The sequence below is a fragment of the Balaenoptera musculus genome, chromosome 4, assembly GCF_009873245.2.
Source record: "Balaenoptera musculus isolate JJ_BM4_2016_0621 chromosome 4, mBalMus1.pri.v3, whole genome shotgun sequence".
NCBI classification, from domain to species: Eukaryota; Metazoa; Chordata; class Mammalia; order Artiodactyla; family Balaenopteridae; genus Balaenoptera; species Balaenoptera musculus.
The window spans coordinates 9,440,601-9,464,578 of NC_045788.1; the positions used below are offsets into that span (position 1 = coordinate 9,440,601).

At 37.2% G+C, this 23,978-nt stretch overlaps 1 protein-coding gene across 9 annotated transcripts in view; it reads left to right on the top strand.

Annotated features, from left to right (window-relative positions):
• The window catches only part of TBC1D5 (TBC1 domain family member 5), a 538,946-nt gene that overhangs the window by 438,895 nt on the left and 76,073 nt on the right, over window positions 1–23,978 (top strand). For all 9 annotated transcript variants that reach the window (XM_036849871.1, XM_036849872.1, XM_036849873.1 and 6 more), the window contains one exon: window positions 9,154–9,239. In XM_036849871.1, coding sequence (XP_036705766.1) covers window positions 9,154–9,239 — 86 coding nt within the window. The remainder of the gene's footprint in view (window positions 1–9,153; window positions 9,240–23,978) is intronic.

The following is a 23,978-nucleotide window of genomic DNA, read 5'->3' on the forward strand; positions in this document are numbered from 1 at the left end:
AGATATTTTATATCATATTACAGTGGATGAAGATATCTTGAAATACCATTTATATTCATCAGTGCTTCTAAATTGTAGTCATGATTAGACCAGCCATATATCTTATTTAATACATTAATAAAAAGGCACGTTTTACTGTGTTATAAATTTGTTCAGTACTTCAATTACTGTATTTCAGTATAATTGTTTTCCTTTATAATCCTATGTATTCTATTTTATGTATTTAAAAACATTATTCTGAAAAGGAGACCAAAGTCTTCACCAGAAAGCAGAGTAGTCATGGCACAAAAACGATTAAGAACCCCTAGGATAGATATTATGTGAGCAGCCTGCAAATGCTGCACCAATTAATATCACTAGATTTTTTTTGTTTGTTTTTTTTTTTTTTTTTGGCTGTGCTGGGTCTCAGTTGCGGCACGCGGGGTCTTTAGTTGTGGCATGCGGGATCTTTTAGTTGCAGCATATGGGATCTATTGATAGTTCCCTGACCGGGGATCAAACCCAGGCCCCCTGCATTGGGAGTTTGGAGTCTTAACCACTGGACCACCAGGGAAGTCCCTATTAATAATCACTAGATATTTGAGGGGGGCTTCGCTTTTAAGGCTGAGCTCTATCAAAAGGTATTGACTAAAAAGAGAATACTTTATGACATTATCCACTCTGTAGAGAAATTCACACCTGGTGTCAGTGTTCTTTTTTGTAATGACAATGAAATCTAGAATAAAACAATCAAGAAAGCAAGAGTCCATCCATAGGGACTTTTCTCCGTGGTTTCTGGGTCTAACTTGACACACTTTCTCAAGTAGAGATTGGTCTCACTCAGGAAAATAAAACTCTTATCTGTGTGTTATAGTTTATGTTTGCTTTCTTTTTTATTTTATTTATTTATTTTATTTTTGGCTGCATTGGGTCTTCGTTGCTGTGCGCGGGCTTTCTCTAGTTGTGGTGAGCAGGGGCTACTCTTCGTTGCAGTGCACGGGCTTCTCATTGCGGTGGCTTCTCTCGTTGCGGAGCACGGGCTCTAGGCGCGCGGGATTTAGTTGTGGCTCGCGGGCTCTAGAGCGCAGGCTCAGTAGTTGTGGTGCACGGGCTTAGTTGCTCCGCAGCATGTGGGATCTTCCCGGACCAGGGATCGAACCTGTGTCCCCTGCATTGGCAGCCAGATTCTTTACCACTGCGCCACCAGGGAAGCCTTATGTTTGCTTTCTAATTTCTCTCTTCCCTTGGTCATTTCAAAGTTCAGTATAAATACTTCATGGTTATCCTAAAAAGTATCAGAAAAGATAGAGTGTAAGTGAATGACCTTAGTAAAAGGGTATTTATATAATAGAATTTTTAATTGCAAGATGTTTTATCATTGAAGTTACTCCCAATATTGCATGAGAAGTGTGACTGTGCAAGGCTTTCTTTTACCAGACCTCAGTGCAGGAGCTCAGCTTTTGTTGCCTTGGCAATTACAGTAGCAGGTCACGAAAAGGAAGAAGATGGGGTAAAATTTCTCAAACCAGGGTTCTCAGTCCTATGGGGTCACATAGACTTATTCTTGAGGGTTCAAAACTCCTAAAACCATTTTGTAAGTAGCTTCTATTTTGATGATAATTGTTTAAAATTATTTTAACATTTCTAAAAATAAAAATTGATGATGGTAATTTTTATATCTGAGATTTTAGTTTCTTAAGTCTCTTTCCCAAAATGGAATATTTAGGATTCTTTTTTTTTTTTTTTTTTTTTTTTTGAGATTCCCTCTTTCCTTTTTTGCTTTATATCATTGAAGGTTGGGAACCTTCAGTCTTAGGAAAAGATAAATGGGTTTCCAGTTGTCCCTAAACCATTGAAGTAAGGCTCCTCCTCCCCCACTCTGCTCATATTCAAGGAAGTTTCCCTGAACAGAGCTCACCAACTACCTAAAAGGAATATTTGGAGGCCCAGGATTAGTAACAAAGAAAATGTGTAAACATGAACTGCTTTCCATATTTATTTATATATATATATATATATTGGGGGGCATGTTAATCTGGCATCTTCCTGCATGCTAAATTCAAAATGTAAATACATTAGAAAAAGGAAAAAATTTTATTTCTCTTTTGGTGTCTATTTATTGTATGAAGCTACAGCCGAGCATAACGCACAGGTGGTTTAAAATGCTTCTCTGCCATCTGAGATCTCGGCTTGCCAGGGTATAGATGTGGATGTCACTTTAGGGAATTGGGCTTATTCAGTATGTAAAATGAGGCTGGCATGGGTTCAGAGGTTTTGTCTGTGTCTTTACCAATTAACAATTTTTGCTTCCTTTTTATTTTTAAGGTCTTTTAAATTCTCTCTTTTTTTTCTGTTTTGTTTTAATCTGTAGATTCATAGATTGAAATTACTTAAATTTTTCTGTCAAATGCGCTAAGATTCTTAATACCTAGTATCTATAATATATATTTCCTATCAAAAGACATAGGAACTATTAGTATATAAACCAGAGGTCATTTTAATCTGGTACTGAAGTGAAATTCTCATTTACAACCTTGTTAAAAAGATTTGTTTTCTTTTTTTTTTTTTTTTTTTGATGAAGGTCTATGTGGTATCCACGTTTTAGATTTTGTAATATTGTAAAAAAAAAAAAAAAACCAAACTAGATTTTGTTTTTCCAAATCTGGTGTTTTGTGAACTTATTTTATGCAAAGCATTTGGCATTTAATTCATGGCATGGGTTCTTAAAAAAAAAAAAAAAGGAAAAATGGTTTATATAAGGCAGGTATGGCTCAATATACTATTACACATAAATACATATGGTAAAATCAGTACTGTCTCAATAGCACATAATATAAAAAGAAAATCAACTCCTAGATAAATGATGAAGGAAATAAAATACAAATCTAGGTTTGACAGCAATATCTAGATAATGCCACTTATTTATATATATATTTTTAAGGGAATTTTGTGAGCACTTAGGATTATAATGGCTGCCTTTTTGATCCACTGTGTTACTCTATCTAATTTTAATGAAGAGGGCAGTATGTAGCAATAAGAAACAGAAATGTTGAGACCTTTGTGGACCCTCTAGCAATCAGTGAATATCAGATCACAAATCTCCCCAGCTTTAATTACAGGCAAAAGAGAAGACAAAATTAGCATTTTAATATAGAAATATCTTAGGCTTTAGGAGAATTGTGATAAATCTAATGTTGCCTAGTGAACCAAAGAGGGGATATTACAACAAACTGTCTCCTTAGGAATATTTGCTTAAATGAAGGCAACAATACTTCATCCTTATCTTTTTTGGATAATTATCACTATTTCAGGCTGTTCTTTGTTCCAGGTTTAAAATACCTTTAGTTGGGGGAAAAAAAGAAAAAGAAAAAGTAATTGGCAGTGTTTGTTTTCTGTAAAACTACAAGAAGGAAAAAATGCTGTTTGCTTGGCACTAACAAGATAATTATTTTAGGCAGAGCTTTTGCTCTGCAGCTCTCCGGTTCACTGGTGCCATGGCAGCCCTGCACTTGGATGCATTTAGGTTACCTCGTTTCAGCTACAGCGTATTAAACTAACTCCTCTTCCAGGGCTGAGGTTTGCCCACCTGTCTCCCCTAAAACACCTGCAACATATGTTTGCATAACCCTGTAATGCTTTGCCTTTGGGGTCCTGAGAAATTCCCCCAGAGCTTTTTGCTTATAAACAGCTGAGCAATTCGTTTTTCTAATGGCGGTTGCTTTTCCCCCAGCATTGAGGCAATAACATATTCACTAAAATAAGAGTCTCATTTTTCATCAAAGGGAAACGTTCGACGTATTTTTTACAGTGCTGTTCTCCTTCTGAGCCTTATTCTTCCCCTAATCTGGCACGCTAAAAATTAAGAGTTGGTAGCAAGATATTAGGGGAAAGCAAACTAAGTAATTCTTCATTTGTCAAATATTTTCTTCATGCCGAACAGACATTGCATTTATGTTGTAAATATAAATTAACCTTTTCTATTAAACAAGTGCTACAGGAACTTTATCAGTTTAATGTAAAAATTGTAACCAATAAACTGTAGAAATAATAATTTGGACATATTGTAGGAAATCACTTTAATTACTGTAACCTCATTAGCTGGCAAACAACTGTGCATTAATAGTATGTGGTTTTACAATTTTTAAAAAATTGTATGTATGTACGTACTCCTGTTCTGAGAAATAAGACAGCTTTTCTCCCCACAAATGAGGTCCAATGTGCATGATATATTTTCCTAAATATGTGTTTTTACTTTTTAAAAAAATGGAATGTTTGGTAAAATCTGCCCTAAGTTTATATATGGTTATCAGAAGGATGAAACACTGCTTCCTCTACCTGTTTGTTATCATGGATTTTAAGTCGTCAAGCTGTCAGATCTGCTGTCAAAGTTCCGTTTATCAGTGCTCAGTGGTATCAGAAGGTAATTATAGCTTCCGTTTTATTGAGTTTTTACGAAGTGCCCAGCACTGTGCCACACTTAATGTTCATTGCCCCGTTTAATCCTTTCCCTTATGTTGCAGATGAGGAAACCGGAGCCGGAGGGTAAACTGACTCCCTCCCAGCCAGGAGTGGGTGGGGTGGGCTCTGGACTTGAACCTCCCTGACTCGGGATCCCTGGCCTCCCCTGCCAGGCAACCTGTGCCTCTAAAGCAGATGTTAGGTCTACCTTAGTCCCTTTGTTTCTAACATAACACTTTAACTCTTCTTTACCTCCTGCTGGTACATTCATAGATTAGAACAGGGATCACTGGAATTGCTTTTCTTTTGCTCTGTTCAGTTCTACATGTGTTTACAAATAGCCAGCCCTTTGAAAGGCAGGCGATGTGTTGTTCCAAGTAGGATGAGTACCTCAGACTCTTTTCCTTCTGGAGTTTCCATTAACAATGCAAAAGGAGATTATCATCCTCAGGTGAGGGACCGGAGTTAGGGGATCAGTCTAGAAAGTACTATTTGTGATGACCTTTGTTGGATGAGTTTGATTTCACCAGGCTCAGAACAAGGAAAATTGTCACATTTCATCTTGTGGTTAATTGTACTTCTTGTGGTTAGTTGTACTTAGTGTGGGTTAGCATTTAAATATTTCTGTACATTACCGTAGCAAAGTGAGTTTGAACTTAAAGTCCTGAAATATTACTGTGCGGGTAGGGGTGGCAGGGAAGGACTTCTATTACAGAGTAGAGCAGAGGGCAGTTGTCCACCATCAAAGTTGTCCACTCAGTAAGGGACAGAGTGTTTTACCTGAAATTACATTAAGGCACAGCTTACTATCGTATAATATAGACCTCAGAAGTGAAGAATGTTAACTATAACGGAGAGGTTAGGTTTCAATCAGTTTTGTCCCTAACATTGATTGCTGTCATTTAAGCACTACTTGTAAACTGATTTGATCATGCCAAATTAACCAAAGCATTTTGAAAATTCAGAAGTACCACACGAGTTTGGTTTGGTTTGTTTTTTTTCCATATAGTTCCCTCTAGGACACTTGTTTCTACTATTATCTCTCCTGCTTCTGTCAGTCATTTTCTCCACAAGGCTCTAAGCTGCCTCCCCAGATTTCAGCCTATCTGTGCCACAGGTGGAAGTTTCAGCATTCTACTTCTATTACCATAAAGTAACATGCTGAAGAGAAAGCCTTAAGAAGAGCTCCAACAGCTTGTTAACAGAGAAGGATGGAGTGGTACTTGGGAAGTTAATTAGCTGCAATCTTGTGGAAGATTTATTTCAAGTCCATCCAGGTTGGTCTAGGAAAGGCATGGTAAACCCAGGGTGGATTGAATTTGTGATTTCTGCATTTTCATGTATAGTTATGTAAACTTCTCAGGTCATGAAACATAATTGGTATTCCTCTGTACACAGACCAATATAAGTTAGGGTATAATTACCATTTTTTCTTCTGAAGAAAAATTTCCCCAAATAAAAGAAGTGGGTTTTTTGGTTGTTTTTGTTTTTGCTTTTTTTTTTTTTTTTTAAATGCACATTGGCTTGGAAAAGCTTATAATATTTGAAATCCTGACTGTGTGAAAGTGGGTTTAAAATAATTACTAATTGTTCCAGTCCTTTGCAAAGACATACTTTTAAAGTTGTCCACATCACATGTCCTACACAATGGGAACTTACAACTGTCATTGGGTCTGGTCTTTCTCACATACAGAGTTTTATATGTGTAGAATTCTAGTGGCTCTTACATTTTAGAGGAAATTCCAGATCTATAAAAAAATAGAAATCAAAACTGTAATATTTCTGTTAAATTTTATTTGGAAAAAAATCCTTTAAAGTAAGAAAGGCAAATATTACTTTTAAAATGTTTCAGTTGCATGAGGTTAGAATGCTGCTCATTTAATCTCATCTCGCTAAGGAAACCATTGCTATCATTTTGGTACATAGTTGTGTGAGAAGATATTGCTCCAAAATTTCTTGACTTTTTAAAACCTTATTCAGAAGAGACTAAACTAACTTAATTAAAAAAGAAGAATTATAGGTGAAGTAAAGAACTGTCAGTACTGAATCTTAATGTATAAAAGTATGTGCCCTTTTTGAGTAAGTGTCTATACCTGTTGATTTCTATAGCCACATGTTGGTTTACAGACATATCAGACATTAGTAGCTACAGCCACAGGTGGCCATTGAGCACCTGAAGTGTGGCTGGTCCAAACTGAGATGTGCTCTCAGTGTAAAATATACACTAGGTTTCAAACACTTTGTACAAAAGAAAGCATGTAAAATATCTCTATTTTTTATATTGATTACATGTTAAAATGACAACATTTTAGATATACCAAATGAAACAAAATATTATTACATTTACTTTCACTCCTTTTTTCTCTTTTTTTTTTTTATTGTGGTTGCTAGAACATTTTAAATTACATATGAAGCTTGCATTTGTGACCCACGTTATATTTCTGTTGGACAGTGCTGGTCTAGACCATTCATGTGTACACATACTTCTGTTTTAGTAACAGTATCACCTTCTCAGATAGAAAACCCTATTGAATGACTTTCAACTATAACTTCTGGTTTTATTTTCTTACATTTCAAATACTATTTTTCAACATCATCTTTTGATTCTTTTTTTTCCACCCCAGTACAGCGGCACTTTAAACCGCCTCTCCTTTTCATACTAGTAAGTCTCCTAGGAATTTAAATAGGCCTCAGTGAAAGCAATACTTGAGCCTCATTCATATGTTCAAGTTAGATCATTATTCCTAATAATGGCTTTAAGTGCTTAGATAGATCAGCACTTCGTGTCTTGAATTGCTTGTCATTTCTTTATAAAGATGTTTCAAGAAATTGCTCCATGCATTCCCTTCTTTCATTGTTTTCTAGCAAGAAGGAACATAATCCTTTATTAATTTGTTGAAAGTCAGAGGAGAAAAGCCTTTTATAGTAGCGAAAACAAAATGTTTCCAGGTACTGAGAATAAAGAACAAAATTGGTTATGAGTGATAGTCCTACGAAAGTTAATTTTTAAAATAAATCATGAATGCACTGTCAGTCTGCCAGTGGCTTTGACCTCTATTTCTTTTTCCCGTTATGCTTGGGTCCAGGTTGTCATCAGCTACCAAGAGGAAACCTATGTAATTCCTAGAGAGCTAGAAGTTGCACTGTTAGACTTAATAGTATGGTAGTCATGGAAGCATCAGTTATCTTCATCAAGGCAATTCAGATTTGATTATTGTAGAACTGTGTTGAATACCAAACCAGTGGAGTAGTAGCTGGAGCTAAATCAAGGGATTGTCATTTTTGTCAGATGATTACGGCTGACTTGGAAGAGATATGAAAGGGTTGAGCTCTGTAAATATTCTCTTTTCAGCAGAAAAAGAAAAGGTCCATCATGGCCTTAAGATGCAGCTTGTTAGCTTGATGAATTTCAAACTATTTAACCTTAGCAATTATATACCCCCGCCTACATGCAAGTATATTCGTGCCTTGGGATTATGTCTCCAAGGACTGATATCAAAGCATATTGGTAATTTTCTATTAAGATAAAATGCAGCCTTTTTATGTCTAGTTAGATCTCTCAAAGGACAGGGCATGCTCTGGTTCAAAGTCCTAATTATTAACTTGAGTTATATGTTTGGGTAAACATTGGAACACATTTACTTATAAGTTTTTAAAAACTAATGAAAAATATATATAATTTAACCTTTCAGAGATGGTGGTATTCATTTAAGTTATGCTATTAACGTGTTACATTTTTACAAACTGGAAGTGTATTTGATTAATTTTTATTTGCCTGAGGGACTTGATACTTTTAAATAATAGACATATTAAATAATAGCAACCTATTTAAATAGACACACCCAACCTATGATTCAAGGACATTTCTGCAAGTTTATAAATAATCCTAAATGCCAGAAAGTACAGTGTATTGCTGCTTTTATGAAAATGTGCATTGGTCAGTTTGCTTTTGTATTTCCACTACCTGGGCACTTATTAAACTCGCATATAAGAGTAGATGACATAGAAACTGCAAACTTCAAAAGAATTGCTGAATTCTGAAATAACGCATTCATTTTAGGAGAAGAAAGACTTGGTGTGCCATCTAGTGGGCATATATAACACTTTGGTTATCAAAAACTGAGTTTTGCTCTTCTTCAAAATGCAGCTTTCTTGACACTTTGTGTCTCCTAGGCCTTAGGCATAGATTATGCTGGTGTTAATCTCATATAATATTTCAGTTTTGTTGCAATTTTGTCTGATTGTATTTTGGAAAGGCGTATTGAGAATGGTCAAAATTATCAGAAAGAAATCTAATGAAAGGAATAAATCTATGTGAACTATGAGACAGGTAAAAACAAAATGTATTAAAACAATTTCAGTGTTTAATCAGGCTAAGATCAGTTAAGGCAAAACTTCAACAATAAAAACAAACAAACAAACAAAAAAAAAAAAAAAACAGGGAGTTCCCTGGCCGTCCAGTGGTTAAGTCTTGGCACTTTCACTGCTGTGGCCCAGGTTTAATTCCTGGTCAGGGAATTAAGATCCCACAAGCCATGAGGTGCAGCCAAATTAAAAAAACAAAAAAACCCAAGCACATTAATTATTATTAAACTTCATTATTATACGTATTTTTTCCTGAAAGAATATAAAAACAATTGTTTCATTCTTTTATGTGTTAATGTATAATTTAAATAGCTTTATACATTTTAATTTACCGCTTTCTTTTTTCTATAGAGAAATCCAAGACCAGTGACTTATCAATTCCATCCAAATTTAGATTATTACAAAGCCCGAGGAGCAGACCTCATGAATAAAAGCCGGTAAGTCTTCTTTCTCTGATGAAAGTTATAAGTCACTAAGATATTCTTGGAGATCGTCAAGAAATTTTACACATTTGCTGAAAATAATTTCCCAGATTTGAGTATACCAATGGTTAATGCATGTAATGAATCTTTGTAAAATAAATTATCTGAGTTTATTTTTAAGGCATGAGCAAAGAATATATGTTGATGTCAGTGGTAAGATGAAAAATTAAATAAATGTAAGAGTACTTGTTACAGATTGAAGTTTGGCAACTTTGTTTTTCTAACACTAATAAACCTGAATAAATTGTGCCTGCTTGTGCAATCTCTTTCTAGATCCTTGCTGTTGATTGAAAAGAAGCAGTTCTATAATATATGTTTAAATTATTTCAGTAACAAAATTAAAATTGGGTTTCCCAACTGTCTTTAGAACTACACAATAAGCTTATAAATGCATCTTGTGTGTGCATTTGTGATTACATACATAGAAATTTTAAGGGTCACTGTAGGAATAAAAAAACATTAAAATCCTACTTTTAAAAGAAATTAACACTGGCATAAAGGGTTGATGAACAGTTTTGTTCTTTCATAATACTATACTCAGATGTCTCAAGAGTTAACTCATCAAACCAGAACCATCTCAAATTAGAACATAATTTCAAAGTTTACTCTGGTAGACTAAAATGTTAGTCATCATAAATGCTGCAAGTTGTCCGAATTTTCTTCCTTAAGCATTTTGCCTATGTGCTAGCTTTTCTTCAGCAGAATTCCAACAACCTAAATATACATGGTTGGAGTACACATACATGATGTGTTCTGCTCTTACTTGGAGAGTTTTTAAAAAAGACATAATTCCTGACACATCGAAACTCATCGTCTGAGGGGTGAGAAGGATTTTATAAGAAAGCAGCTAAATTTAAACTTGCATTTTGAACTCTTAGTGTAATGTTATTTTTAAATGACCCATCCTTGATTGAAGTCTGTCTCATGTTTTGAAGGGCTATGTAATTATGAGACCAGTTCTGTAGCCCATGAGGCTTCTGTGAAACTCTTTTCTGTTTGTTCATTTCATCTGATTCTTGGTTCACAAATAAAAGGTTTTTGCCTATAGTCACTTTGTTCATTTAATTTAACAAATTTTTCTTGAGTGCCAGACTCTCAGTATTCTAGGCATTGGAGATAGTGAACAAACCAGACAAAAATCCTATCCCTCAGGAATCTTACAGTCTAATCACTTGTATTTCCTCCCTGTCAAGTATTTAGTTTTGATATGTTTTTTAAAAAGTATATTTTAGGTACTTTCTTCATACAAGATCTTTCTAGCTGGAGTTCCTTCTTCTCTCCCCTAATATCCACCCTGCACCCCTTGCCCACCGCCTCCCCCAGGTTAGTTTTCACAGGACAGCCTGTAAACTCTCAGTTTCCAGCAGATTAGATCACGCTCCCACTTGAACCTCCAAAGGCTTCCTAATACCTTGCATAATCCAGTCTTCTTCCCTTGCCCCTCCCCTAGTGACCTCATCTCCTCCACCCTCCCCTTCTCTTCCCTCTTGCTTGAGCTTGCCTGGGGCCATAGTGCTTCCCTGTTCTCCTCCTGCCTCCCCTCTTCCTTTTCAGCTTCATGATTTATGGCTCAGCACAAATATCTCACACAAGTCAAGCCTATCTCTCTCTCACAGTTTTTTTTTTTTTTAATTTTATTGACATATAGTTGATTTACAATGTTGTGTTAATTTCTGCTGTACAGCAAAGTGATTCAGTTATACATATATCTACATTTCTCTTCCATTATGGTTTATCACAGGATATTGAATATAGTTCCCTGTGCCATACGGCAAGACCTTGTTGTTTATCCGTTCTCTGTATAATAGTTTGTATGTGCTAATCCCAAACTCCCACTCCATCCCTCCCCTCTCCGCTCCCCCTTGGCAACCACAAGTCTGTTCTCTATGTCTGTCAGTCTGTTTCTGTTTTGTAGATAGGTTCATTTGTGTCATATTTTAGATTCCATATATAAGTGATATCATATGGTATTTGTCTTTCTATTTCTGACTTAACATCTTCTTTTTCCATTCATCTGTCGATGGACATTTAGGTTGTTTCCATGTCTTGGATATTGTAAATCATGCTGCTATGAACATAGGGGTGCATGTATCTTTTCGAATCATAGTTTTGTCTGGATATATGCCCAGGAGTGGGATTGCAGAATCATATGGTAGCTCTATTTTTAGTTTTTTGAGGAACCTCCATACTGTTCTCCATAGTGGCTGTATCAATTTACATTCCCACCAACAGTGCAAGAGGGTTCCCTTTCCTCCACATCCTCTCCAACATTTGATATTTGTAGACTTTTTGATGATGGCCGTTCTGACTGGTGTGAAGTGGTACCTCATTTTAGTTTTGATTTGCATTTCTCTAATAATTAGCAATGAGGAGCATCTTTTTATGTGCCTGTTAGCAATCCGTATGTTCACACAAGCCTCTCTTGACCTCCCTTTTGTCTTCACCTCCCTTGGTCACTCTCTACCCCATTGCCCCCATCTTATTTTCATAGCATTCTTTACACACAGAAGCCATAGACATATGTATCATCTGTCTCCCCAACCTCCCCACTGAAGTCAAGCCCCCTGCAGGCAGATCCCTTGTCTTACTCACTACTTGAGGGCACCTGGAATAATCCTGGCTGGTGTGGGGAGGTTACTCAGTATTTGTTGTACGTATACATGATTCTATTTTTACATTTTTCAACATCTACTTTTTTTTTTTCAAAAAAGGAAATAGACTGTACCCTTTCCTTTTCCCCCTTCATGTTTTATCTCTCTTCCATTTAGCTTTCTGTCCCAGCATTTTTCTTCTCAAAAATGTTGGTTCTGTTTTATGTATTTCCTTGTAAGCACACTGAGATTCTTATACAAAGTAACATTGTAAGGATGCAAGGCAGATTTCTCATCATCACTGTTGCAATTTCAAAGCTTGAAATTGAAACTGAACCAAATAAAGTGTAGTGTGTGAAGACATCACAGACCAGTAAATGAGGAAAGAAAGAGTTCAGAGATGGTACTGGGAAACTTGACAAATCTTTTGAAAAGGTATCAACTTATAAACTTAACACACACCAGAATAAACTCTGAGTTAATCAAAGTTCACTCAAACAAGCAAACATAGAAATAAAACACAAATGTCTATCTGACCTCTAGTTACTAGACTTTTTAGCCTTAAAAGTAATGGAAGAAATCACAAAGGGAAGGACTGGTGGATTTTACTACACAACTGTTTTTAAGTAGATGTCAAAAATAAAATAAACTGAATCAAAAAGGAAACAGAAAATTGGGAAAATATTTGTAGTATAAATGACTGACAAACTATAATATCATTAATGTATAGAAACTTACACAGTTCAGTAAGAAACACAAGATCTGTTTCAGGGGCCATCACATCTCCTGCCATACTCTTCTCTGCCCAGAGGATCTCAGCCCAGGTTCATGGCTTTACATTCCATTTATGACTGAAGGGTCCTTCACTTATATCTTCGGTCTGACCTCTTCCCTTGAACTCCAGACTCACATGTTCCAAACTAAACTCTTGATTCCACCTCCACACACCTGTTGTTCCCCGATTGTTTCTGCATCACAGTGAATGTCATGACCCAGTTGATCAAGCCTTAGAATTGCCTTTAACTCTTCTTTTTCTCTGACATCACACGTCAAGTGCATCAGCAACTCCTGTTCAAACTATATCCTGAACTAAGCCACTTTCCTCTCTCTGCAGTGGTGGCACCAAGTCACGTGGCCTTGCCCATCTCACCCCCACGGTCTCCTAGCTCATCTCCCTGTGCAAGTCCGATCATATCACACTTCTGCTCAGAGCCCTTCAGTGGCTTCCCAAAACATTTGGGGTCAAATCCAAAGCCTTTTCAGTGGTCTGCAAGGCAGGCCCTACATGATCTAGCTCCTGTCTCTCCAGCCCCACCACTCTGCTCCCTTGTTCACTGGACTCCAGCCATACTGGATTGCTTACCATCCCTCCAGCTCTCGAACAAGTTCCCACTCCAGGAGCTTTGAGCTTGCTTTTCTCCGTGTCTGGGTTCTTCCCCAAGAATCCACATGGCACACTTACTGCTCAGTCTGTGTTCAAATATTGTCTCTTCAGAGAACCTCTCTTCGACTGCCCTGTCTAAAATAATGGACCACTTTACTCTGTCCCTTTAATTTGCTTTGTTATTGTTTTTGTGGGTTTTTTTTTTAATAGCTGAAATGGTATTTTTAGTTTTTTATTCAAAAATTGTATTCAGCTTTTTGGTTTGTTTTTATAGTTTGTTTCTTGCATTGAAATGTAAACTCTGCATGTTTGTCTTGTTAACTGTCATATCCTCAGCACCTAAAATAGTGCCTAGAATATAGTAGGCACTCAATGAAAGAAGGATTGCAAACAGCAAATAAACATTTAAAAAGCTGTTCAAACTCATAATTAATCAAAGAAATGCATAATTAATTAAAACACCTATGAAGCACCGTTTTTCACCTTTCAAATTAGCAAATTAAAAATAAACGAGGCAGAGATGAGTAAATCATCACAACCTACTGTACGGCCTAGGCCCATAGTTAATAATACTATATTGTGTACTTAAAATTTGCTAAGCGAGTAGATCTTAAGTGTTCTTATCACAAAAAATAAATAAAAATAGTAGTGATAAAGGGGGTGGGAGGAAACTTTTGGGGGTGATGGATAGGTTTATGGCATAGATTGTGGTGATAGTTGCACAGATGTGTACTTATCTCCAAACTTATCAAGTTGTACACATTAAATAGGTACAGCCGTTGTATGTCCGTTATACCTCAATAAAGTGGTTTTGAATGAATGAATGGGCAAGCTAGCACCGGTGAAGGTGCACGGATATCCTTAGTCACCAATATAGGGAGTGTAAGTTGAGACAAGCTTGGTAATCTTGCCAAATAGTACTCCCAATTCTGTATGTAGCCCTTATAACTACCACATTATTCCCCAGAGGTTTGTTTATCGTGCCACTACTTTATCCATTATCAGAAACTATTGTAGCTGCAAAACCCTTGGGAAAGTCCCCCTTTAGCTATTTAATGCCTAAGATGCTTTTACCGGGCTGGACCCTTCAGCCATAATTAGCCTTGCAACTACTTTCTTAGCTGTATAGAGGCTATTAAAGAGTTAATGCATTGGGACTGTCATTGAGCAGCGAGACAGGTAGTGGGGATGGTCTAGAGGGAATATATATCCTCATGGGGGAACCCCGAGCAGTGATCAGTTAGCAGAGGACAGACAAGAGGCAGGCAGACACCTGGAAAGCAGGGAGCTAATACTTGCTACGTCTATGGCAATGGACTTCTATTTGTGTTGCTTATCCAAATGAGGGATGAGGATGCAGAGATGACATGTGATTTTGAGATAAGAATATCTCTAGAAATCAAGAAGCCTGATTTCTCTTCTCTGCTTTACCATGGATTGCTATAATTAAGTCTTTAAACGCAAGTGCCTAGGTATTTTAGTGGTAGATTTTCCATTACGTGTGTGGGTAATATTCACTGTGCTCTGATTTTACTTACTTGCAAATTTCTCTTTAAAAATGGGAATTGACATTTTCTTATTCATTCAATATTTGAGCTCAGAACAATAATTTAACTCTCAAATCCTGCTCCAATTTTGTCCTTAAATAACCATAAATTGCTGCTATATATATTAAAAAAAAAAAAAAAAAAAGCACATCTTAATTGTGACCGGTCTTCAGAAAGACCAATCTCATTTACTCAGGAATCTATGACCACTGAAATGCACAATTGAGAAGTCATGGAACAGAATTTCATAGTTTTTAAATACTGCAATCTCTTATAGTAAGAGTAGAATCTCATACCTTCTTTATTCCAGAACATTCATGGGCTTTCTGTTTTGAAAATGACACAACACAATTTCTCAGAATGTGTAGTTTTTATCTGCTCTGCAGAGGTGATGAAATAATCACACCTGAGCTGTCAGCAGTGACTCAAGGCCACGTGTCACTTTATCTAGTGGTGCCTTTTTACAGACTCCACAACTATAGGTCTTTTAACTTGCTTAAGCAATTTCATATCACCAAAGTTAGCTATTTTGCTTGATTAAATGAGGCCTTGGTAGAGATGGAAGAAACCAAGCTCAGTTCCTGATCTGCTCACTCACCAGATCAGCAATAGCATTCTCTGTGCTAATATACCCAGCTTTCCTCTGCCTTGTGTCAGAGCTTAAACAACTTAACTGATACCAATAATGAAAGATTCCAGAATTAGAATTCTGGCAGGTAGACCCTCTACAAAAGGCCCCTTGTCAGGATCCCTGCATGGGATCCAGCAGGAAGCCAGGGAAAGATGATTCTAATAAGCGTGTTCGCTGGGCTTTGAAGATGTTTTCCACATTCCTCAGCTGGGCTCCAGGTGACGAAGTAGTGATGGCGTCCGGTCCATTTTTACCCCAAGAATGCCTGATGGCCAATAATTTTCCGTCTCTCCTTGGGATCAGGATCTGCCTCAGCTTAGGAGCGTTCTTCTCAGGACCTGGCCTAACAAGAATGTCCTAGAAAGTGCATGATCCCAGGAAGCTCAGGAATTCTTCTACCGGTTGTCATCTTATGCTAGAATTTGAGCTTTGTGAGAACAGGGACCACATCTGCCTCTGTCATTACTCTTTCCTCAGTACCTGGCACAGAGAACACATTCAAATACTGGTGAAATGATTGAATGCTTTCTAGCCTCATTTATAGAGTAACCATATGGATGTCAGGGACTGAATCCTAGAATCTTCATATTGTCAGGGCCTAGCACAGTACCTGGCACTGTTTCTGGTATTCAGTGAGTACTTAGTTTAATGACTGAATAAATAAATACTGTTTTGAATACCTAAAAGGCATTGTAAAATTCTTCTGGCCAATTTCCATTTTATATGGTCCACAAGAATTTTTAAAGTAGGCTTTATTATATTTACTCAGAAGTATTTTATTGCTAAAATATGGTAAAGAAATAATATGCTAATGATACTTCCCAAGTCATGAAGCCAAGAAGTCCATGGTTATAGTTCATTAGTAGTTAACTGGCTAATCAGAATTTTAAAGGACACTGATTTCTATATAAATGTAATTTTGTGATATTTTTGTGCTCAAATAAGAGTTTGTGCTATAAACACTTCTATGTCTGAAATGCCCTTTCTCTTGTATCAAAGAGAGTTGTTAATTCCTAACCAATTTAGGTAAATTGGTAACACTATCTCCTGTTTAGGGCAGAGTAAATAAATCTTTCTCCTGTTTTAAAAAATTTATGTGTGATTTGTACACAAAACACAGATCTTAAGTGTTCAGTCTGATGAGTTTTGACAGCTGTGTATACCCCTTGTAACCACCATCTAAAACAATATATCTGGAGTGAACATTTCTTTCACCCGAGAATTCCCTCGTGTCCCTTTCTGGTCAATGCCAACCCTTCATCCCAAGGCAACCACTGTCTGATTTCTATTACCTTATATTAGTTTTGCCTTTTCTTGAGCTTCCCATAAACAGAGCCACACAGTATGCACTCTTTTTGGTCTAGCTTTTCTCATTCAGAATAATGTTTTTGCAATTCATGCGTGTTGTTGCATGTGTCAGTAGTTTCTTCCTTTAGACTGTTGAGTCGTATTCCACTATACGATGTATCACAAGTTGTTTATCTATTCTCTTGTTGATAGATACTGGGTTATTTCCAGATTTGGGGTGTTATGAACAAGACTGCTAAGAGCATTCTTATACAGCTGTTTTGATGTTTTTGTTTGTTTTTGGTTTTGGTGTTTATCTTTCCCTTGGGTAAACACTTAGAAATTAAATTGTCCTAATGGATAGATCTATGTTTAACTATATAAGAAACTACAAACTGTTTTACAAAGTAATTATACCTTTTTCCACTCTCATCAGGAATATATGGGGGTTCTAACTGCTCTTCATCTTTGCCAACATTCGCTACTGTCAGTCTTTCTGATTTTATCTATTCTAGTTGGTGTGAAAATGGTATCTCATTGTGTTTTAATTTGCATTTTCCTGGGCATCTTTTCATAGCATATTGGTGATTTGTATATCTTCTTCTGTGAACTGTCCAGGTAGTTTGCCTGTGTTTAATGGGTTGTTTGTCTTTTTGTTCTTGATTTGTAAGAATTCTTTATATATTCTGGATAGGAGTCTTTGTCAGATAAATGTACTGCAAATATTATCCTCCCCCAGTATGTGGCTTGCCTGTTCATTTTCTTAGTGATATCTTTTGATGAGCAGAAAATTATTATTTCAGTGAAGTTTCTTTTACCAGTTTTTTTCTTCTACGGCTAGTGCATTTTATTTTCCTATTGAAGAAATCTCCTATCTAAGACTCACCTTAGTCTTCATTGTTGAGGGTCCTTAAGACCACGCTCGGCTTCGATGGTTCACTAGAAGGACTCACAGAACTCAGAAAAGCTGATAGACTCATGTTTATAGTGTACTGTGGCAAAAGAATATAGATTAGAATCAGGAAGGGAAAAAGGTTGGTGTTGTCGACTGAAAAAATGCACAACCTAGAAGCTGAGGGTTATGTTTTATTCGGCGGACTTTCTGAGGTCTTCCAGCCAGGGAGACAGGACTCTCAGATCACTCTGAGGGACTGCTCTGAAGAGGCAAGGGGGGAGCCAGGATATACAGTAGTTTTTGCAACAAATACCAGGTAGTCGGAACATCAAAAGTTTACTGTTAATTAAAGAAAACCAGACATCTCACGTTAAAGAACGTAGCGCTTTTCTATGTATGGGAAGATGCAAGAGTCTGGGTTCACTGAAATCATTGCTTTGATATGCACCTCAGCTACCTGGGGCCAGCATCCTGTGCTTTCTCATCCAGGGTCTCCTCAGGGTGCACCGTCGGGGTGGCTGCAGCAGTTGACTGCTAGATGATGGGCATTCGGTTTCCATCCTGAGTTCCCTCAGGGCTCACTGTCGGGGCAGCTGTAATGTGATGGCCTGATGGCCGCAACATCATTTGTTTACTGATATGGCAGGCAACATTTTTCACTCACAGTCTAAGAGAAACCAGGTACAACTTTCCAGGTGTCCACTCCCAGTGGAGTGCTTAAATCTCCAGGGAACCATGTAGGGCAACACATGTGAAGTGTCGCCAACCAGGGAAGCTCACGCAGGACTTGGTGACCCCAAGGTTTGTTATTAGAGGTCAGTCATGTAGTCATGAAGCAACCATGTGACTAACATTAGCTACTCCATCTCCAGTTCCCTCCAGAGGTCAAACTGATATAGTGTGGCAGGGGCCCAGGTTGAACAAAAACAGACTTTTACCATAAATCTGATTGTTAGCATAAACTTTGCTGTGGCTCAAGGCCCCAGGTCTACAAAGACACTTTTATCAGGCAGGATATTCCAAGGGCTAGAGGTTCTCTCCCAGTTGCCCCTTGAGGGCCAGTCCTAAACAACTTTGGAGTGTGCAGGATTTGGGCAGTCCAGGCCCGTGTACAGTAAAAGTTAGCCCTTTACTGTACAGTCTCAAAGATATTCTGTATTCTTCTAAAAGCTCTGTGGTTCTAACATTTGTATTAAATCTGTGGTCCACGTCAAATTAATGTCTGTGTGTGGAGTGAGGTAAAAATTAAAGTCCATCTTTTTCCATAGAAGTATCCAGCAGTTCAGTACCACTTGTTTAAAAGTCTTTCCTTTCCCCATTGAATTAAACTGGATCCTTGGTTGAAAATCAATTGATTATATAGATATGAGCCAATTTCTGGACCTTCTATCCTTTCTCTAGTACCACACTAGCTTAATTATGTAGCTTTATAGCAAGTCTTGATTTTAAGTAGCCTGAATCCTCCAACATTATTCTTTTTTCATTATTTTGGCTACTCTAGATTCTTTGCATTTCCTTATAAATTTTGGAATCTACATGTCAATTTCTATAAAAATTATTGGGATTTTGGTTGGAATTACATTGAATCTATAGATCAGTTTGGAAAGAACTGATACCTTAATATTATTGAATTATCTAATCCATGAACATGGACTATCTCTTCATTCAATTAGTCTTCTTCACATTCTCTCAGTAGTGTTTTATAGTTTTTAGTGCAGAAGTCTTGTATATTTTTTTTTCAATTGAGAGAAAATAAATTCCTCTTTTTTTCTGCATCTAACCTGTTCCCTTCCGTGGCTGTACTTTTTTTAATGTGACTGTTTCCTTGTACTTTTATGTGCACTCACACATTTATCTTTATTGGCTCCCGTACCTCCTTCCTTAAAACTCTAACAGTTGATTCTTGGTAAATGTTAAGTACAGCTGCTTGTGATTTTTTTTTAAATTGTGAAGATATATAGTGATTCTCAAAGTGAAGGTAGAGAGGTGAAGAGGGCAAAACTCCCCATCAGGTGGGCATCTCAGAATTGTTTCCTCTTCCATTCTGATGTATTTCCCTAGGCCAGAGACTCCCATGAGCCACGGTTAATGGGAGAGATTTGTATCCCTCTCAGATACTGGCTCAGAAAATAAATTAGTTGAAAACCACCACTCTAGAAACCTCAAAATTTATTCCTACAGATATGTCTTGAGGAGTTTATCTCATGATTTAATACAACCACGATTAATGCGTAATTGCTAATTATTTGTTACATTAAACAAATATTACAAATTGTGTTCAGACCCAATTAGGTGAGCCCCACAGTCTAGCTTATATCCACCCTCTCATGAGGGCTCGCTTTTCTATCCCTAACAAGCACTCCTTTTGCTTCACATAGCAGTCACAAAGATTTACATGCCACACGCAAAATAAACATGGTCTTTATAGATGAAAGGAAACATGTTTCACTTGAAAGGCAGATTCCTAAGGAATAAGTAATAGCAAACTAACTTTTATCACATAGTTTTTATAAAGGCCTATAAAATCTTGAGTTTCTTGAGATGTGGAGAGAGTTCATTTTCTAAGATAATAGGAACCTCACAATATGGCAAACAAATTAGAATTAGTTACAGATGTCTTTCATTGAAGCAAATTCGATACACTCAACCTTAAAGGTAAAGAATTAAGAAAGTTGGAAACCAATTCATTTTATAGAATTTGAGACCTTCAGCTTAGAGAATTTGTGAGAAGTACCTCATGAACGTTAGCTCAAATGTTAGAATCATTTGGAAAAGTATTGTTTTGCAACCATGACAACTGTTTTAAATTTCCAAATAAAAGCTAGATGTATATAATAAGCATTCTGAAAGAGGGAAATATGAATCATAATCCATTCAGGGTACGTCAATAATGACAGACTAGAAAATTACAGAGATGCAAAGAGAATATTTTTTCTATCCAAAATCCAAAATCACATATTTATATTTACTTTTTCCAGCTACTCCTTGCACTTAAGAAGATAATTTTAAAGTAAGTTATATGTTTTTATGATGGAAAAAAGCATAGGTAGGATGAGGTGAGAGTATGATAGAAAGAAAAGGAGATTTTGATGGAAGCAAAAGGAAAAGAATAGAGCAAAAAGGCCTCAGAGGGAAGATGAACCTAGAGGAGGAAGGAGAGGCAAAAAGAACAGAATAGAAACTGAGGGTGGAAATAAGGAGGCAGGGCAGATAGGTAGGCCCCTGAGTTTGAGATGGGTTTGGACAGCACCCCTCAAGGGCCCACACTATCATTCAGGCCTCTTTTTGGTCCTGTAATCTTAGCATGATAGTGAATGTGATGGTCGAAGCCATTTGGCTCAGCTGATCACAGGCTGTCAGAGTCAGAAGGGGCTTTCACTGAACCCTGCCTCTCACCCATGCCAGGGCCAGGGAGCCTGTGTGTCTGAAAATGATTTTCTAATCTCTACTTACTTCCAGAAACGGAGCTCTTACTATTTTAAATTGAGCCTGTGAAGCCACTAGAAAGGATTTCCTGTGTCATAGCCTTTTAACTGTCTTCTGTTACTCTCTGTAACTTTTGTAAACTTATTTTTTAAAGCCACGCGAAGAAGCGCTGCTTTCCCTCATGGCAGCTCTCACAGTATTGGAGGACTTGCTTCCCTGCTTTTTTAGCCATTTCTCTTCCAGCGTAATTTTCATACCTCCCTACTGTTCTACTCCATTTTATAGACACAAAATTCAGTTCTGCCAGAAATTAATGCATCACCAAAACAGTCTGCCATGATTGTACAGTTAGTTACCTCCTGCAGTGTAGACAGTCAGCTAGTATTTCTAGCCACATATTATATTTACTATTAAAGGAAAATGTGTTTCCTATAAGAGGATAATATATACTTACTATATATAGGTACCATATTTACTTTTGAGGGATAATTTCGCAGGGTACAGAATTCTAGGTTGGTGGTTTTTTCTCTCAACACTTTACATATTCACTGCACTCTCTTCCTGCATACGTGGTTTCTGAGGATAATTAGAATGTGGTTCTTATTTTTGCTCCTCTATAGGTAAGCTGTTTTTTTTCCTCTGGCTTCTTTCAGGATTTTTTTTTTTTTCTGTGATTTTCCATAGTTTAAAAATGATATGACTAAGTATAGTTGATTTTTGGCAATTTTTTTGCCTGGTGTTCTCTGAGCTTCCTGGATCTTTGGTTTGTTGTCTGACATTAATTTGGGAAATTCTCAGTCATTGTTGTTTCAAATATTTCTTCTGCTCCTTTCTCTCTTTCTTCTCCTTCTGGTGTTCCCATTATGTGAATGTTACATCTTTTAGGGTTGTCCCACAGTTCTTGGATATTCTGTTCTGCTTTTTCTGTCTTTTCTGTTTGCTTGGGGAGTTTCTATTGAAATATCCTCAACCTCAGAGATTCTTTCCTCAGCCATGTCCATCAATAATATCCCATCAAAGACATTCTTTGTTTATGTTACAGTATTTTTGATCTCTGTCATTTCTTTTTTTTTTTCTTAGAATTTCCTCCTCTCTGCTTATATTTCCTATCTGTTCTTGCATGCTGTATACTTTATTCCTTAGAGTCTTTAGCATTTTAATTATAGTGATTTTAAATTTCCAGTTTGATAATTCCAACATCCCTGCTATATCTGAGTCTGGTTCTGAAGCTTGGTCGCTCTCTCTCTTCAAACTATGCTTTTTGCTTTTTTTAGTACGTCTTTTAATTTTTTTTTTTTTTTTTTTTTATAGTTGGACACGTTGTACTGGGTAAAAGGAACTCCAGAAATAGGCCTTTAGTAATGTGGTGATAAGGTGTGGAGGAAAGGAAGCATTCTATGGTCCTATGATTAGGTCTCAGTCTTTTAGTGAGCCTGGGCTTCCAGACTGTGAACTTGACACATGCCTCTCAGCTGCAGCCCCCACCAACGTCGGGTGGAACAGGATGGCTAGAGGGGACTGTGCTTGGGTACTTGCCTTCCCCCAGGTCAGTTAGGCTCGGCAAAAAACCCTGTAGCTTGGACTCTGGTTAAATATTTCTCCTGAGGGCAGACTGTTTGAGAAGAACAAGATGCTCTGGTGTATTTCAAATCGTTCCTTTTCCTTCCTCTACCCCTGCCAGAAGCACAATTTTTCTCCCATATTTACCATGAGAACCTGGTAGAGCTCCAGGAGGTAAAACTCGCTGAAGTTTGGGCTGCCCCTCCACCCTCCTGACTGGGTCCCCTTGGAGATTTTAACTCTCAAGTTTCTCCACACTGAGCTTCTAGCAATTCAGCCACAGTTCCAATTTCCCTACCCCAGCACCGGTTCCTGTGGGTTTCTGCTCTGGTAGGTCGTGATCCTCTGTATTCACTCGTCACTCTCTCCAATCTGGGGGACAGCAGTTTGCCCTTTGACCTCACTTCTCTTATGGATCTAAGAAAAAAATGTTGATTTTTTTTTTTCAGTTCAGCTTTTTACTTGTTAGGACAACAGTTTGCCCTTTGACCTCACTTCTCTTACGAATCTAAGAAAAAATGTTGATTTTTTTTTTTCAGTTTGTTCAGCTTTTTACTTGTTGTTAGGACAGTGTAAAGACTTCCAAGCCTTTTACACACTGGTCTGGAAACCCAGAAGTTCACTCGTCTAGAATTAATGCAGCCCAAGAATCTTATTTTTCTCCTGCAACATCATTATGGGCTCAGATTAGCCTTGTAGACCAGACCAAAACATTCATGTTTGAGAGCTTGACTTTTTTTTTTTTTTAATATGAACTCAACGTTAATCCATGCCTCCTTATTCTATCTGTAATGAGCAGTTGTCAAAAGTTTTAACCTAAGTGCATAAGCTTTTATTTATCTTCATTAAATTTTATCTGTCTCATTTATTTCTCATGCTACCCTGTTGAGAGTATTTTAAATTTTGATTATTTTATCTGATGTATTGGGTACCTCTGCAGCTTTTGGTCTAAAATTCATAAGCCCATGTTCTCTTTCTTCAAGTCTTAAAACTATAGGATATTCTATCTCAAAGGGACACAAAATATCATATAACTCAGCCCCCATGGTTTAAAGATAAGGAAACTAAGGTCCAGACAACAGGCTAAATAACTCTTCCAAGTTACGTAACTCAGTGACAGAAGATTATGACCTTAAAAAAAAAGGACTGGTGAGGAGGTCTGTGAACCAAGTCTGAGACACATGACACCAGAGGGGTGCTAGAACATTCAGCGGTACACGTGAGGTACAGTTGTTCAGCTGTAACTAAGCGTGTATTACCCTCCATTATATCCACTGCACCTTGATAAAATCCAGCAGAGGTCAACGCTTCAGATAAGAAACAAAGTTGTCTTAGAATGATTTTTTTTTAGTGAACGAGACTGGCTACTTGTA